We start from the raw sequence: 13,997 nt of genomic DNA, 5'->3' as shown, positions 1-13,997 counted from the left end.
TCGTGGTGTAGGTGTGGACATAGCCAAGGGAGCTTTATATAATAGGCGTATCCATGACACAAACTTGGGTCCCAACTTGAACCTCTTTCAAACCTCATAAAGATGTCCCCGCTCCACTCTATCAAATGAGACAATTACCTCTAGATCGGCCCGTCAGACTGGGAAAGAACCACATTGAGCAATCGCCGCACATTGGACGACAATTGCCAGCCCTTCACAAATCCCGTCTGATCTTCTCTAATCACCTGAGGAAGACAGGATTCTAACCTCAATGTGAGCACTTAGCCAACATCTTCACGTCCAGATTAAGTAATGAAATAGGACGGTACGACCCACACTTCACAGGGTCCTTGTCCTTTTTCAATAGAAGGGAAATTGATGCCTTTATCAGCATCGCAGAAAAGGAGCCCTGTGTTAGAGTCTTCAACATCCCTACCAATAACAGAACCAACTGTCCAGCAAACCTCTTGCAAAACTCCACTGGGAACCACTCTATCCCTATAACCCCACCTAACCCGACGCATATTTGGACACTAAGGGGCAATCTAGCATTGCCAATCCGTCTCACCTGCACATCTTTGGACTGTGGGAGGAAACCGGAGCACCCGAAGCAAACCCATGCAGCCACAGGGAGAAAGTGCAAACACCTCACAGACAGTCACCCAGGCCGGAATTGAACCGGGGTCCCTGGCGCTGTGAGGCAGCAGTGCTAACCACTGTGCCACCGTGCTGTCCTTCCATGGGCTTCAGCATGGCTGGCGAACTTGTTCTGTAATTATCAAATGCTTTTTGAAAGTCTGCGTGCAGCACATCACCTGCACAATTGTCATCGACCCTCTCTGTTACCTCTTTGAATCAAACCCTCAACAACTCAGTGTTGGCTTTCTATAATTCACATTTGTTCACCTGACTTGGCTTTTCCCCCCTGGATTATCAATTCTAAAAGCTTTCCCACTACAGAGGTTAAATTGACCGGCCTGTAGTTGCTCCGTTTATCCTTGCGCCTTTTTTAAAAAACAAGGTTAAATAGAGTTTTTTTTGAAACATTTTACTTTTAAATTTAGTGTACCCAATTCTATTTTTCCAATTAAGGGGCAATTTAGTGTGGCCAATCCACCTACACTGCACATCTTTGTTGGGGTGAGACCCACGCAAACACGGGGAGAATGTGCAAACTCCACACGGACAGTGATCCAGAGCCGGGATCGAACCCAGGACCTCAGCGCCATAGGCAGCAGGGCTAACAACTGCGCCGCCATGCCACCCATAGGTAAATAGAGGTACTGATCAGCCAATATCTGACTGAGTGGCAAACAGGCTCGAAGGGCAGAATGACCTCCTTCTGTTCTATCAAATACTCCCAGGACAGATAGAGCATGGATCAGATACAGAGTAAAGTTCACTCTGCACTGTCCCAGCCAAGTGCCTCAGCACTAACCACAGAAGAGTCAGTGCAAGAGTGTGATGCTGAGCTTGGGGTTTTCAAAAGTGCGGAGAGTGGGAGAAAGACTATGGACTGGACCTGTGTGTAATGATTGTCCGTGCATTTTAGCACTGAGGAGATCCCATTGAAAATCCTCGCTCACAACAGCTTCGTGGGGCGATTGATCGGCAAAGAAGGACGCAACCTGAAGAAAATAGAACAGGAAACAGGGACCAAAATAACCATCTCTCCGTAAGTTGATCCTGTGTTTGGTTGCAGAGTTGATTGTTTATTGGACTGGGGATCTCTGCACAAACGAAGCAGCGGGAAGTTTAAAGAGAACGCTTGTTTAGTTACTGAATTTTATGGTGATGTGAGTGAGGGATTATCATGCTGTGTTCCATTTCGGACCTTTTCTGATTAATATTTCTTTAAATATTTTTATTAAAGGCATTTTCATATGTACAAACCGAATCAGAAGAACAACCAAGCAACTCAAAAAACAACCAACACCCATTCCCCTGAAGCCAGTTCCTCCTCACATCCCACCTTCCCATTGCTGACCTCTCAAACCTCCTGAAAGAAATCAATAAACGGCTTCCACCTCCGGGTAAACCCCTCTGCCGACTCCCTCAAGGCGAACCTAACCTTCCCCAAGACCACCTCTACCCCCAGAACCTCGGACATCACGTCCGAGAACCCCTTAATCTTGGACACACCCAGAACTTGTGGACTTAATTCATGGGGTCCTCCTCCTCCTCTCTGTCTCTCTCTCTCTCTCTCTCCTCTCTCTCTCTCTCTCTCTCTCTCTCTCTCTCTCTCTCCTCTCTCTCTCTCTCTCTCTCTCTCTCTCTCTCTCTCTCTCTCTCTCTCTCTCTCTCTCTCTCCCCCCCCCCCCCCCCCAATACCTATCCTCTACTACTGCAAAGAACCTACTCATCCTGGCCACCACCACCTGAGCCCTATGTACCACGTTGAACTGGAGGAGACATAACCTCACACACGGCGAGGACGCATTCACCCTCCGTAAGGCCTCGGCCCCCACCTCCCCTCACGTCCCGGCCCCCACCTCCCCTCCCAGCTTCTCCTCCCATTTACGCTTAATGTCCCTCACCTGCGCTCCCTCCCACTCCATCAACTCCTTGTAGACATCTGACACCTTCCCCTCCTATATTGTCCTTCAACAGCACCATGTCCAGGGACGGCAGCCCAGGATTGGTCGGCACCTCTCTCTCTACAAGTCCTGACTTTTCTGATTGATTTTTAACAGAACCAGCTGTGTCCCATCAAACACTTGCTTGCAGCACGTTTTCAACTATCCTGACAAACACCCGCAAGCAGGTACAACACAGTTTGGATGCAGAGTTGCTAAGCTCCAGAAGCATGGTAACAATGTGGACAATCCTGTTGAACCCTGACACACAATTAAGTCAGTTAGTGATGTTTCTGGAGTTAAGATGAGGGGTGTGTTTTGAGGGGGGGGGGGCGGCGGGGCAGTGGAAGGGGGATGGGGGAAGGGAGGGCCCATTTGGCCCATTGAGTGCGCGAAGATTGCTGAATGTAGTGTGAGGTCCCGACCGATTACCACAGTTGAAAAGAAGTGTTTGCCGAGTGTCATCGTATATATGAACCAGGGAAACATGCAATGCACTCCGATATAATCAGGATAACCCCCAAATCCTGCCCCATCAGGAGAGGGGGGACGTCGGCAGGTCAGACACCCTGGAGGGAGCTACAATAGATAGTTGTAGTGTGACAGATGTCAGTTCACCTCATTGGAAGCATTCTAATTGTTGGGGCAGCACGGTGGCTCAGTGGTTAGCACTATTGCCTCACAGCTGCAGGGACCTGGGTTCAATTCTGGCCTCAGGTGACTATGTAGTTTGCACTTTCTCCCATGTCTGCATGGGTTTCCTCCGGGTACTCCGGTTTCCTCCCACAGTCCAAAGATCATAGAAGGAGGCCATTTGGCCCATTGAGTGTGCACCGGCCCTTGGAAAGAGCATCCAACTTTGCCTACCCCTCCACCCTATTCCCATAACCCAGTTACCCCACCTAACCTTTTGGACACTAAGGGCAATTTAGCATGGCCAATCCATCTAACCTGCACATCTTTGGACTTGTGGGAGGAAACCGGAGCACCCGGAGGAAACCCACGCAGACATGGGGAGAATTTGCAGACTCCGCACAGACAGTGACCCAAGCCGGGAATCGAACCTGGGACGCTGGTGCAGTGAAACAACAGTGCTAACCACTGTGCTACCGTGCAACCCACATGGCACGGTAGCACAGTGTGCAGGTTCAGTGGATTGGCCATGATCAATTGGCCCTTAAAAAGGTTTGGTAGTGTTACGGGGATGGGGTGGAGTGTGGGCTTAAGTATGATGCTCTTTCAGAGGGCCGGTGCAGACTCGATGGGCTGAATAGCTTCCTGCACTGTAGGGGTTCTAATATTCTAAGTAAAGCTGAGCAGTTGAAGAAATGTGCATGTGCTCGAGTGTGTCCATGTTCTAAAGCATGTTTGTTGTGACTGGTCAGGTTACAGGACTTGACACTGTATAATCCGGAGAGGACCATCACTGTAAAGGGCAGCATTGAAGCCTGCTCAAAAGCGGAAGTAGACATTATGAAGAAACTCAGAGAAGCATATGAAAATGACCTTGCTGCTATGAATGTAAGTTCTATTTAAAGGATTTTACCTGATCATACAGAGGGTTAACAAAGAAAGCTTGCCTTCTATGTTGCACCTTTTTCACAGAGAGAAACATCCCAGGGAACTAAGGCAAAGAAGAGATTAGGAAGATACCTTAGTTGGTGGGGGGGAGGGCGGGGCAGCAGAGTGGGCTCAGCTGAGAAAGGCAGCGGCCTCTCTGGTGATTGGTCAGATATTCAGGAAGAGGGGGATTGTCCTGCAAAATATACGGGAGGAACTGGGACTTGTTAAGTATCGAGGGTGCAGACGACTGCAAAAGATGGGAGTGGCGGAGGGCCATTCGGCCCTCTGGGCTGATTATGTCTGAGCAGTCCTGCCCCCAGCCCCACTGGCCTGTCCCTCCACAACCACATTGCTTGGCTGCTTCCTGTCGGCAGATGGACAGTTCCAGATCCTGTGGAACCAATCAGTCAGTTGATGAACTTGGTGCTCCCCTCATTACCTAACTTGCCCCCAAGCTGTGCGCTCTCCTCTGTCTCACCTCAGCAATAGAATGGGAAGGGGAGCATCCGCAAAACTGTCATAAGACCAAAGGATATAGGAGCAGAATTAAGCCATTTGGTCCATCCGTGTCTGCTCCGCCACTCAATCATGGCTGATAAGTTGCTCATCACCATGCTCCTGCCTTCTCCCCATAACCTCTAATCCCCATATTAATCAAGAACTATCTATCTCTGTCTTAAAGACACTCAGTGATTTGGCCTCCATAGCCTTCCCATTCACCATCCTTTGGCTGAAGAAAATCCTTCTTATCTCTGTCCCTTCAGTCTGAGGCTGTGTCCTCCGTCAGCACGGCTTTGTCAAAGGGAGGCCACGTCTGACAAATCTGTTAGAGTTCTTTGAGGAGGTAACAAGGAAGTTAGACAAAGGAGAACCAGTGGACGTGATTTATTTAGATTTCCAGAAGGCCTTTGAGATGGTGCCTCATAGGAGACTGTTAAATAAGTTAAGAGCCCATGGTGTTAAAGGTAGGATCCTGGCATGACTATAGGATTGGCTGACTGGCGGAAAGCAGAGAGTGGGGATAAAGGGTTTTTTTTCAGGATGGCAGCCGGTGACGAGTGAAGTGCCTCGGGGGTCTATGTTGGGACCACAACTTTTCACCATATATATTAATAATCTGGAAGAAGGAACTGAAGGCACTGTTGATAAGTTTGCAGATGATACAAAGATCTGTAGAGGGACAGGTAGTATTGAGGAAGCAAGGGGACTGCAAAAGGACTTGGACAAGCTAAGAGAGTGGGCAATGAAGTGGCAGATGAAATACAATGTGGAAAATGTGAGGTTATGCACTTTGGAAGGAGGAATTTAGTCATAGACTATTTTCTAAATAGGGAAATACTTAAGAAATCAGAAGCACAAAGGGACTTGGGAGTCCTTGTTCACAAATCTCTTAAGGTTAACGTGCAGGTTCAGTCGACAGTTAGGAAGGCAAATGCAATGTTAGCATTCATGTCAAGAGGGCTAGAATACAAGACCAGGGATGTACTTCTGAGGCTATATAAGGCTCTGGTCAGACCCCATTTGGAGTATTGTGAGCAGTTTTGGGCCCCATATCTAAGGAAGGATGTACTGGCCTTGGAAAGGGTCCAGAGGAGGTTCACAAGAATGGTCCCTGGAATGAACAACTTGTCGTATGAGGAATGGCTGAGGACTCTGGGTCTGTACTCGTTGGAGTTTCAAAGGATATGGGGGGATCTTATTGAAACTTCAGGATACTACGAGGCCTGGATAGAGTGGACGTGGCGAGGATGTTTACACTTAGGAAAAACTAGCAGAGGACACAATCTCAGACTAAAGGGACGATCCTTTAAAACAGAGATGAGGAGGAATTTCTTCAGCCAGTGGGTGGTGAATCTGTGGAACTCTTTGCCACGGAAGGCTGTGGAGGCCAAATCACTGAGTGTCTTTAAGACAGAGATAGATAGGCTTTTGATTAATATGGGGTTATGGGGAGAAGGCAGAAGAATAGGGATGAGAAAAATATCAGCCATGTTTGAATAGCGGAGCAGACTCGATGGGCATTGGCCTAATTCTGCTTCTATGTCTTATGGTCTTGTGGTTCTAGTTTCTCCTACTAGTGGAAACATCCTCTCCATGTCCACTCTAGCTAGGCCTCTCCGTATTGCTGGAGTATTTCACATAATTGTAGCCAAATGAAACCCACTTTGTTGCTGCTTTTTAAAAAAAGAAATTGCATTTAGAATTGCACTTAAATTTTTTATTTTAAATTTTAGAGTATCCAATTATATTTTTTTCCAATTAAGGGTCAATTTAGTGTGGTCAATTCACCTACCTGGCACACCTTTCTGTGTTGTGGGGGTGAGACCCACACAGACACTGGGAGAATGTGCAAACTCCACACGGACAGTGACCCGGGGCCGGGAACGAACCTGGACCCTCAGCGTCATGATGCAGCAGTGCTAACAACTGCAACATCATGCTGCCCAATGTTTGAACTATTCTGCACAAAGTTGAATACTCCCTCTGATGTGGCATGGACTGCACTTGTTTTGTTAGGGAGAGTCTCACAGGCTGACTCGCTCCTATTCACTAATGCCAATGCCAGATTTTGCATCGTGAATGCACAAGTCCCAGGCTGTCCACGGACCTTCTTCTTCACATTCTTCTTGTGAACTTTGTGCTCATTGAGATGAGCAATGTTGGTGCTAGCGACAACAACATCTGAGATTAGTGCAGCACAGAATCATAGAATTATATATAACAGAAGAACTATCCAATTAATTCCACTCTCTTGTACTTTGCCCTGCAAAATGTTTCCTCTTCAGATAAGAGCATAAGAAATGGGAGCAAGAGTAGGTACTCGGCCCATCAAACCTGCTTCACCATGGTAACATCATGGCATCATCTACCTAATGCCCTGTCCCCATATCTTCCGATCCCCTTTGTACCTAGAAATCTAACGATCTCTGTCTTGAATCTACTCAATAACTTGAATATCCATTGCCCCTTGGAGCAGAGAATTCCAACGGTTCACAGACAACATTTTGAGTAAAGAGATTTTCTGAAGTTTGAGCCCCTTATTCTGAAACTGTAGACCTCTAATTGTAGACGCCGCAGCAAATGGAAGCTCTCCTCCCCACTACCCCAAGCATCTACCCTCAGTTCCCTTCAAAATTGTTTCAATTAGATCAGCTTTCATTCTTCTAAACTCCAGGGAATAAAGGCCAAATCTACTCGATCTCTCCTTGCAGGATAATCCTGCCATCCCAGGAATCAGTCTAGTGAACCTTCATTGCACTTACCCTAAAGCCAGAATGTGCTTCCTTGGGTATGGAGACCGTATTCCAGGTGTGGTCTCGCCAATGCCTTGTATAATTTTAGCAAGATGTCTTTACTCTTCCACTCCAATCTCTTGGTTCCAAAGGCTAACTTACCATTTTCTTTCCTGATTGCTCGCTGTATCTGCATGCTAGCATTACAACACCTGACCCCTCTACAAACATTTCCCATTCTTCCACCATTTAAAATAAAAATTTTAAAATTCTGCTTTCAAAAAAAAGATTTCCCTTCCAAAAGTGGATTGCTTCACATTTGGCTACCTTCCCTCTGTCATGTTCTGATTTACTCATTTAACCCGTCTCTCTGCATCGTCACAGCTTATTTTCCCACTTAACTTTGTACTGGCAGCAAACAAAGAACAATACAGCAAGGGATCAGGCCCTTCGGCCCACCAAGCCCGTACCAGTCATGATACCAACCTTTGCCAAAACCCTCAGCACTTCCTTGTGCCGTATCCCTCTATACCCATCCTATCCATGTGTTTGTCAAGATGCCTTTTCAACGCCATTAATGTATTCCACAACCTCCCTTGGCAACCTGTTCCAGGCACTCACCACCCTCTGCGTTTAAAAAAAAAAAAACCTGCCTTGCACATCTCCTCTAAACTTTTTCCCATGGATTATAAAACTATGCCCTCTATGACTGACCCCTCCACCCTGGGAAAGAGTGCCTGCCCATCCACTCTCTCCATGCCCTTCATAATCTTGTAGACCTCTATCAGGTCACGCTTCAAACCTCCGTCTTTCTAATGAAAACAGTCCGAGTCTATTCAGCCTCTCCACATAGCTAATGTCTCCACAAACCTGGAGACATTACACTCGGTCCCCTCATCTAAAATGAGTAATTTCTTCACTCGAAGGATTGTGAATTGTTGGGAAATCTCTATACCTCAGAGGGTTATGGATGTTCCATCATTGAATATATTCAAGGCAGAAAGTAGATAGATGTTTGATGTTCAAGTAATTAAGGGACATGGGGATAGTGCGGAAAGGTGAAGTTGAGGTAAATCATCCATGATATTATTGAATGGCGGAGAAGGGGTTTTCCTCATCTCCCAGCCTTCTTTGTGGATACATTTTTGGGGCGGGAAGAGGAGAAAGATGCATGCCTGTGTATGTCCAGCTCTCTATGTCTCAGGGTCCTCACTCCCTCTCCAACCAAGCCTGTGAGGTTTAGACATTTTACCACCAAAAAGGAATTTGGGATGGCTGTGAAAATTCCATGAAGAACTTCCTCACTCCGCCCTGTCTGAGACTACCGCTGTCCCAGTCAGGCGAGAGCTGTTGCTGTGACTGCTTTGCCATATATTATAATATTATTATTATTGACCCCCGTGCTCCCTTAGCGGGTAGCGCCTGTGCAGGAGGATGAGCGAGAGAATGCACCATGGTCATTCAACTTAATGTTGCTCCTCTAATCACACAGCTACTCTCCCACATTTGCTGCTGGTAGGCTCACTGGAGTATTTTGAATAGGTGGGTCCATCAGCCAGATGGAGAGACATGGCAGGCTGGATTGTGGCCTGCATGCCATATGTTGGACAATCCTGATCTACATTATAAATAACTGAGTGCCAAGTACTGATCCTTGTTATGCCCCACCAGTCTGCAACCTGAAATTTATCCTTTTATTCCTGTTTTTTGTTCATTCATCAATCTTTAATCCTTGCTAATATATTAAACCCCCCTGGAGTCTTAATTTTGAGAAACAGCCTCCTGTGCTGGCACAGAATGCTTTTTGAACATACTAATCCACAAAATCCACTGGTTCCTTTATTTATCCTGTTAATTGGGTTGACAAATATGATTTCCATTTCATAAATCTGTGTTGACTCTGCTTAATCATATTATGATCTAAGTGCCCTGTTACCACCTTCCTAACACATTCTACCATTTATCCTGCTGCTGATATTAGCCTAATAAGTGACCTTATGATTCTTTCTTCAACAGAGGAGCATTTGTCTACTTCCCTTTTGAAAGTTATTATTGAACATGCTTCCATCACCCTTCCTGGCAGTCGGTGCATTCCGATTCAGAACAACACATGGTGTTAAGAGAGGTTTTCTCGTTTCCCCTCTGGTTCCTTTAAATTTGTGATCTCATTCGTGACTCTTTTATCACTGGAGACTGTTTCTCCTTAATTACTTCTATCAAAACCATCTAGAAATTGGAACACCGCTATAAAATCTCCTCTGCTCTCAGGAGAACAACTTTAGCTTCTGCAGCCTCTCCATGTAACTGAAGTCCGTTATCTCTGGAAATATTCTAGTACATCGGCTCTGCTCCCTCTCTAAGGTTTTGACATCCTTCCCAGAGTGTGGTGCCAAGGATTGAACTCCATACTCCAGCTCAGGCCAAAACAGAGCTTTATAAAAGTTTAGGAAGACTGATTTTTGTGCTCTGCGCCTGTTTTGATAACCGAAGGATGGTTATATGCCTTGTCAATAGTTTTCTCAATTTGCTGTGCTTCCTTCAAAGATTTATGCACACGTTCCTGCACCACTTTAACATTCTATCATCTAACTTCCAGACCTCGCATCATTCCAAAATGAATCTCTTCACAGCTCTCTCAATAAATGTTATCTGCCATGTGCCTGCCTATTTCAAGCAGTATATGTCTTCCTGAAATCTGTTACTATCCTCATTGTTGACCAATGTGCCAACTGTGAACTTTGGCCTTGACTTGGATTTACAGGGCATCATTTCAAATGGCAATGATCCAAATACCACCTGTTGGAAACACCACTTCATAATTCCCTCCTGTCTGAAGAAACCATATTTTTAAGTACGAAGTCTTATAACACCAGGTTAAAGTCCAACAGGTTTGTTTCGATGTCACTAGCTTTCGGAGATCAAAACAAACCTGTTGGACTTTAACCTGGCGTTGTAAGACTTCGTACTGTGCTCAGCCCAGTCCAACGCCGGCATCTCCACATCATATTTTTAAGGCCACTGTGTTCTGTCCGATGAACAATTTTTGCCCCCATCCTGCCATTGTCCCATGGGTTTTAACTTTATAAATAAGTTTATTATTTGGCACTTTATCAAATGCCTTTTAAAAGTCCTGAGAAACAACATCAACCCCAGTAACCCTCATCAATCCTCACTCTGACTGCACCAAAGAAATGAGATTTGTTTTGCTTTTAACAAATCCGCGCTGGCCTCTAATTGTCAGCTTTGTTTCCACTTCCCTTTTTTGAACAAGGCTGTAACATTTACAGTTCTCCAGTCCTTTGGCACTTTCCCCATACTCCAGAAGGATTGGAAGATTAGGGCCTCAGCAATTTTCAGCCTTTCTGCTGTCAGCAGCCTTGGATATATCTTATCCATATCAAGTGACTTTTCTACTTTGACCATGGCTAACATTTTAAGTCCTTCCTCTTTAATTTTATCCTATATAGTTTCTCTGTTACCTCCTCCTCCTTTCTTCTTCGGCGATCACTCACTAATGAGAATTGTCCTCCTAAGAAACCCTGTTACTGGTTATGGGTTTCTACTTGGATGATGAGCCCAATCCGAGAGTCACATCTTCAAACATACACGTGACGGGTATTTCCGGGAGGCAGGATTGGTCCTTGGAGTCTAGGTCACTGGTATTCCTTTCTCAGCCTCCTTTTCCAGACCTCCTCTTGCCATCAGGCGTACTTTAAAAATTGTATCGCTTCAATTAGCAGGTTCCTCCAAATAGGTCTCTTCTGAGTAAGGTCTCTCGGGCATTGACGTCTATGTTGTATTTCTTGAGGTAAGCCTTTGAAGCGCTTCCTTTGTCCTCTCCTTGAGCTGGGTGAGGAAGGTTTGCTTTGGCAGTTGAGCCTCTGACATCCTAAGCACATGGCCAGCCCAGCAGAGTTGGTTTTAGATGATCATCTGGTGATCTAGGTTCCTTCAAGGACACTGATGTTAGTACGCCAGACCTCCCAGCTGATGCAGAGAATCCATCTCAAGACAGCGTTGATGATACCTCTCCAGGGCCTTAAGTTGACGTCTGTACATAATCCAAGTTTCTGAACCGTATAGAAGAATTGGGAGGATGACTGCCTTGTACAGGAGGATCTTGGTGTCAGCACAGATGTCGTGGTCATCAAGAGTCGTGTTTGTAGGCGTCTGAAGGAGGGTCTCGCGGATTGGATATGATGATGGATCTCCGCATTGAGGGCCTTGTATGACAGGTGGCTCCCCAGGTATAGAAAATATTCCATGTTTGGGAGGGATTCTCCGTTGACCTCGATGGAGGGAGAAATCCTGCCCTGGAATGGGTTGGTAAAGGACATGAGTCATCTTGAGGTTGAAGCGGAGACCGATTCTTCAGTATGCTTCCACAAAGGTGTCCAGCATGGCTTGGAGATTCTCTTCTGAGAGAGTGGCGATGGCGATATCATCCGTGTACTAAAGTTCCTCGAGTTTTGTCAGTGTCGTTCTCTTCTTGGATTTTAACTGGTTGAGTCGTTAAGTTTCCCATCCACCCTGTAGATGATGCCCACTCCACTGGATGGCTTGCTCTCGACAAGGTGAAGGACATCCTTTACTGTGACAGTGGCAGAATCCTCTTTAGTGAAGAAAGATGCAAAGTACTCGATTAGTACCCCTTGCTTCCACGAGATGATCATCTTCAGACCCTATTGGCTCTGTGCTCGTTTTCACTACCTTCCCACTATTTTTGTTTATATTAAAGACTTTGTTTTCTGTTATATGAATCACTAATCCACAACATCAACAACTAATTGATTCTTGCATACTTTATTTTCCCCTCTTTACTTTGTGCATTCTGTCTTCGGGTTGGTTCTCAACTGAATTACGAACCTGATGTTTATCTTTAAGTTTTTATTGTTTTATTTTAATCAGTACATCATCCAGGGAATTCTACATTTGAGAGCAGGTGGAGCTATGGTGGAGCCGGTATTTGAGGCTGATGGAGTAGTGTATTTGAGGGTGATGGGGTGTTATGGCAGAGCTGGTTTTTGAGAGCAATGGGTTTTCGTTATGGTGGAGCTGGTATTTGAGAGCAGAGGGTTATGGTGGAGCCGGTATTGATCTCCTTGATATCTCCGACGGGTATAAACCACCTCTGTCAAGGCAGAATAATCACATGGAGCAAAGTAGCTGAGCTCCCAATGTCAGCACACGGGCGTGGCTTTATTTGTGTGAGAGCTCCCACTAATGCAGCTAGAATATTGCCAGAAAGTTTAGTATCATGATCCCCTGAGTGTGATTGAGCAGAATCAGAGACATCGGATTACTGCTGGGCTTCCTCCAAGGGGAATGTGATCAAAGATCAGCGAGATTGCCAGTTGAGTAATGATTAATGTGGGCAGAGGCTGTAGCACAGCCAGAATGCCCCAGATTGTTTCTGACCCCCTCCCACCCCTGTTTCTCTCTCCCTTGTCCACCGTTGAAATTGCTGACCTAGACTGGCATTCAGCCTCCGGGTTAGCCACCGCCTCCATGACGTGCTGAAGTACCTAGGCCAGAAGATTGAGTCTTCATAGATGAATCCTGGTAGGGTTTGTGCTCGAAGACTGAATAGTCTCCGAATCTGGGGCTGGTTTAGCACACTGGGCTAAATCGCTGGCTTTGAAATCAGACCAAGGCAGGCCAGCAGCACGGTTCAATTCCCGTACCAGCCTCCCCGAACAGGCGCTGGAATGTGGCAACTAGGGGCTTTTCACAGTAACTTCATTTGAAGCCTGCTTGTGACAATAAGCGATTTTCATTTCATCTCTGGGTTGACAGATATGAAAGAATGATGGTCGCTCTGTCCATGAGGCAGACTGCTGTGGTCGGGGCAGTGCTTGATAAAATGGAACCTGATATAATCAGGTACTGGGTCAGACAAGGCTGTAAGTTGTCCCTCTTCGTGTCTGTGTGGAAGCCATTATAAAAAGGGCCCTAGTTGAAGTACAGAAAGGTATCAAAGTCCAATTGAGATTTTCAGGTGACCAGACCCTGGTGGCCAACACAGATACTAATGGCTCGACTGAATGAATTGGTGGAGACTCGCAGAATGAAAATTGGTGGAAATAATGGTGGGAAAATGGATGAATGGTCAAGAGTTGAAACCGATGTCCCCATTTACATACCCGAGAAGCACCTTGTTAGACGTTGGTTATTGTCATGAAGATAGCAGAGCTAGATTGGCCATGACCAGGAAGACAATGAGTAGAGATCTTAAGAATGATCAAGGTTGTGATTTGATTTGTCTTGTTATACGGGTTGAGACATGGATTTAAGAAATGTGAACATGCGGGGAAAATCAGTCCGCAGAAAAGTCAGGTCGAAAATAATTCCAACTGGATGGCAGAGTGAGTCATGGGGCAGAGGAGGGGTCGAGGCTGTGGAGCGGGAGTGCAAGTTCGGGGCTTGTGTAAGTGGGACTGTGAGGTCGGGGGCTGTGGGAACGAATGTGTGAAGTTTGGGACTGTGGGTGTGGGAGTGTGAGGCCAGGGGCTGTGGAAGTGGGAGTGCAAGGCCATGGGCTATGGGAGTGTGAGAATGAGGCTGGGGGCTATGGAAGCAGGAGGCAAAGGTTGGAGGGAGCGAGATTGCAACACCGAGGGTTGCG

General features: G+C 46.2%; 1 protein-coding gene across 3 annotated transcripts in view; it reads left to right on the top strand.

Moving 5' to 3' along the window:
* Positions 1–13,997, top strand: part of igf2bp2a (insulin-like growth factor 2 mRNA binding protein 2a) — a 321,903-nt gene that overhangs the window by 254,179 nt on the left and 53,727 nt on the right. For all 3 annotated transcript variants that reach the window (XM_072483899.1, XM_072483891.1, XM_072483884.1), the window contains exons 8-9: positions 1,553–1,675; positions 3,962–4,097. In XM_072483899.1, the coding sequence (XP_072340000.1) occupies positions 1,553–1,675; positions 3,962–4,097 (259 nt within the window). The remainder of the gene's footprint in view (positions 1–1,552; positions 1,676–3,961; positions 4,098–13,997) is intronic.

Source organism: Scyliorhinus torazame, chromosome 2, assembly GCF_047496885.1.
Source record: "Scyliorhinus torazame isolate Kashiwa2021f chromosome 2, sScyTor2.1, whole genome shotgun sequence".
In the NCBI taxonomy this organism is placed as follows: Eukaryota; Metazoa; Chordata; class Chondrichthyes; order Carcharhiniformes; family Scyliorhinidae; genus Scyliorhinus; species Scyliorhinus torazame.
Note: the sequence above shows the minus strand (reverse complement) of the source record. Positions and strands in the feature narration are given on the sequence as shown.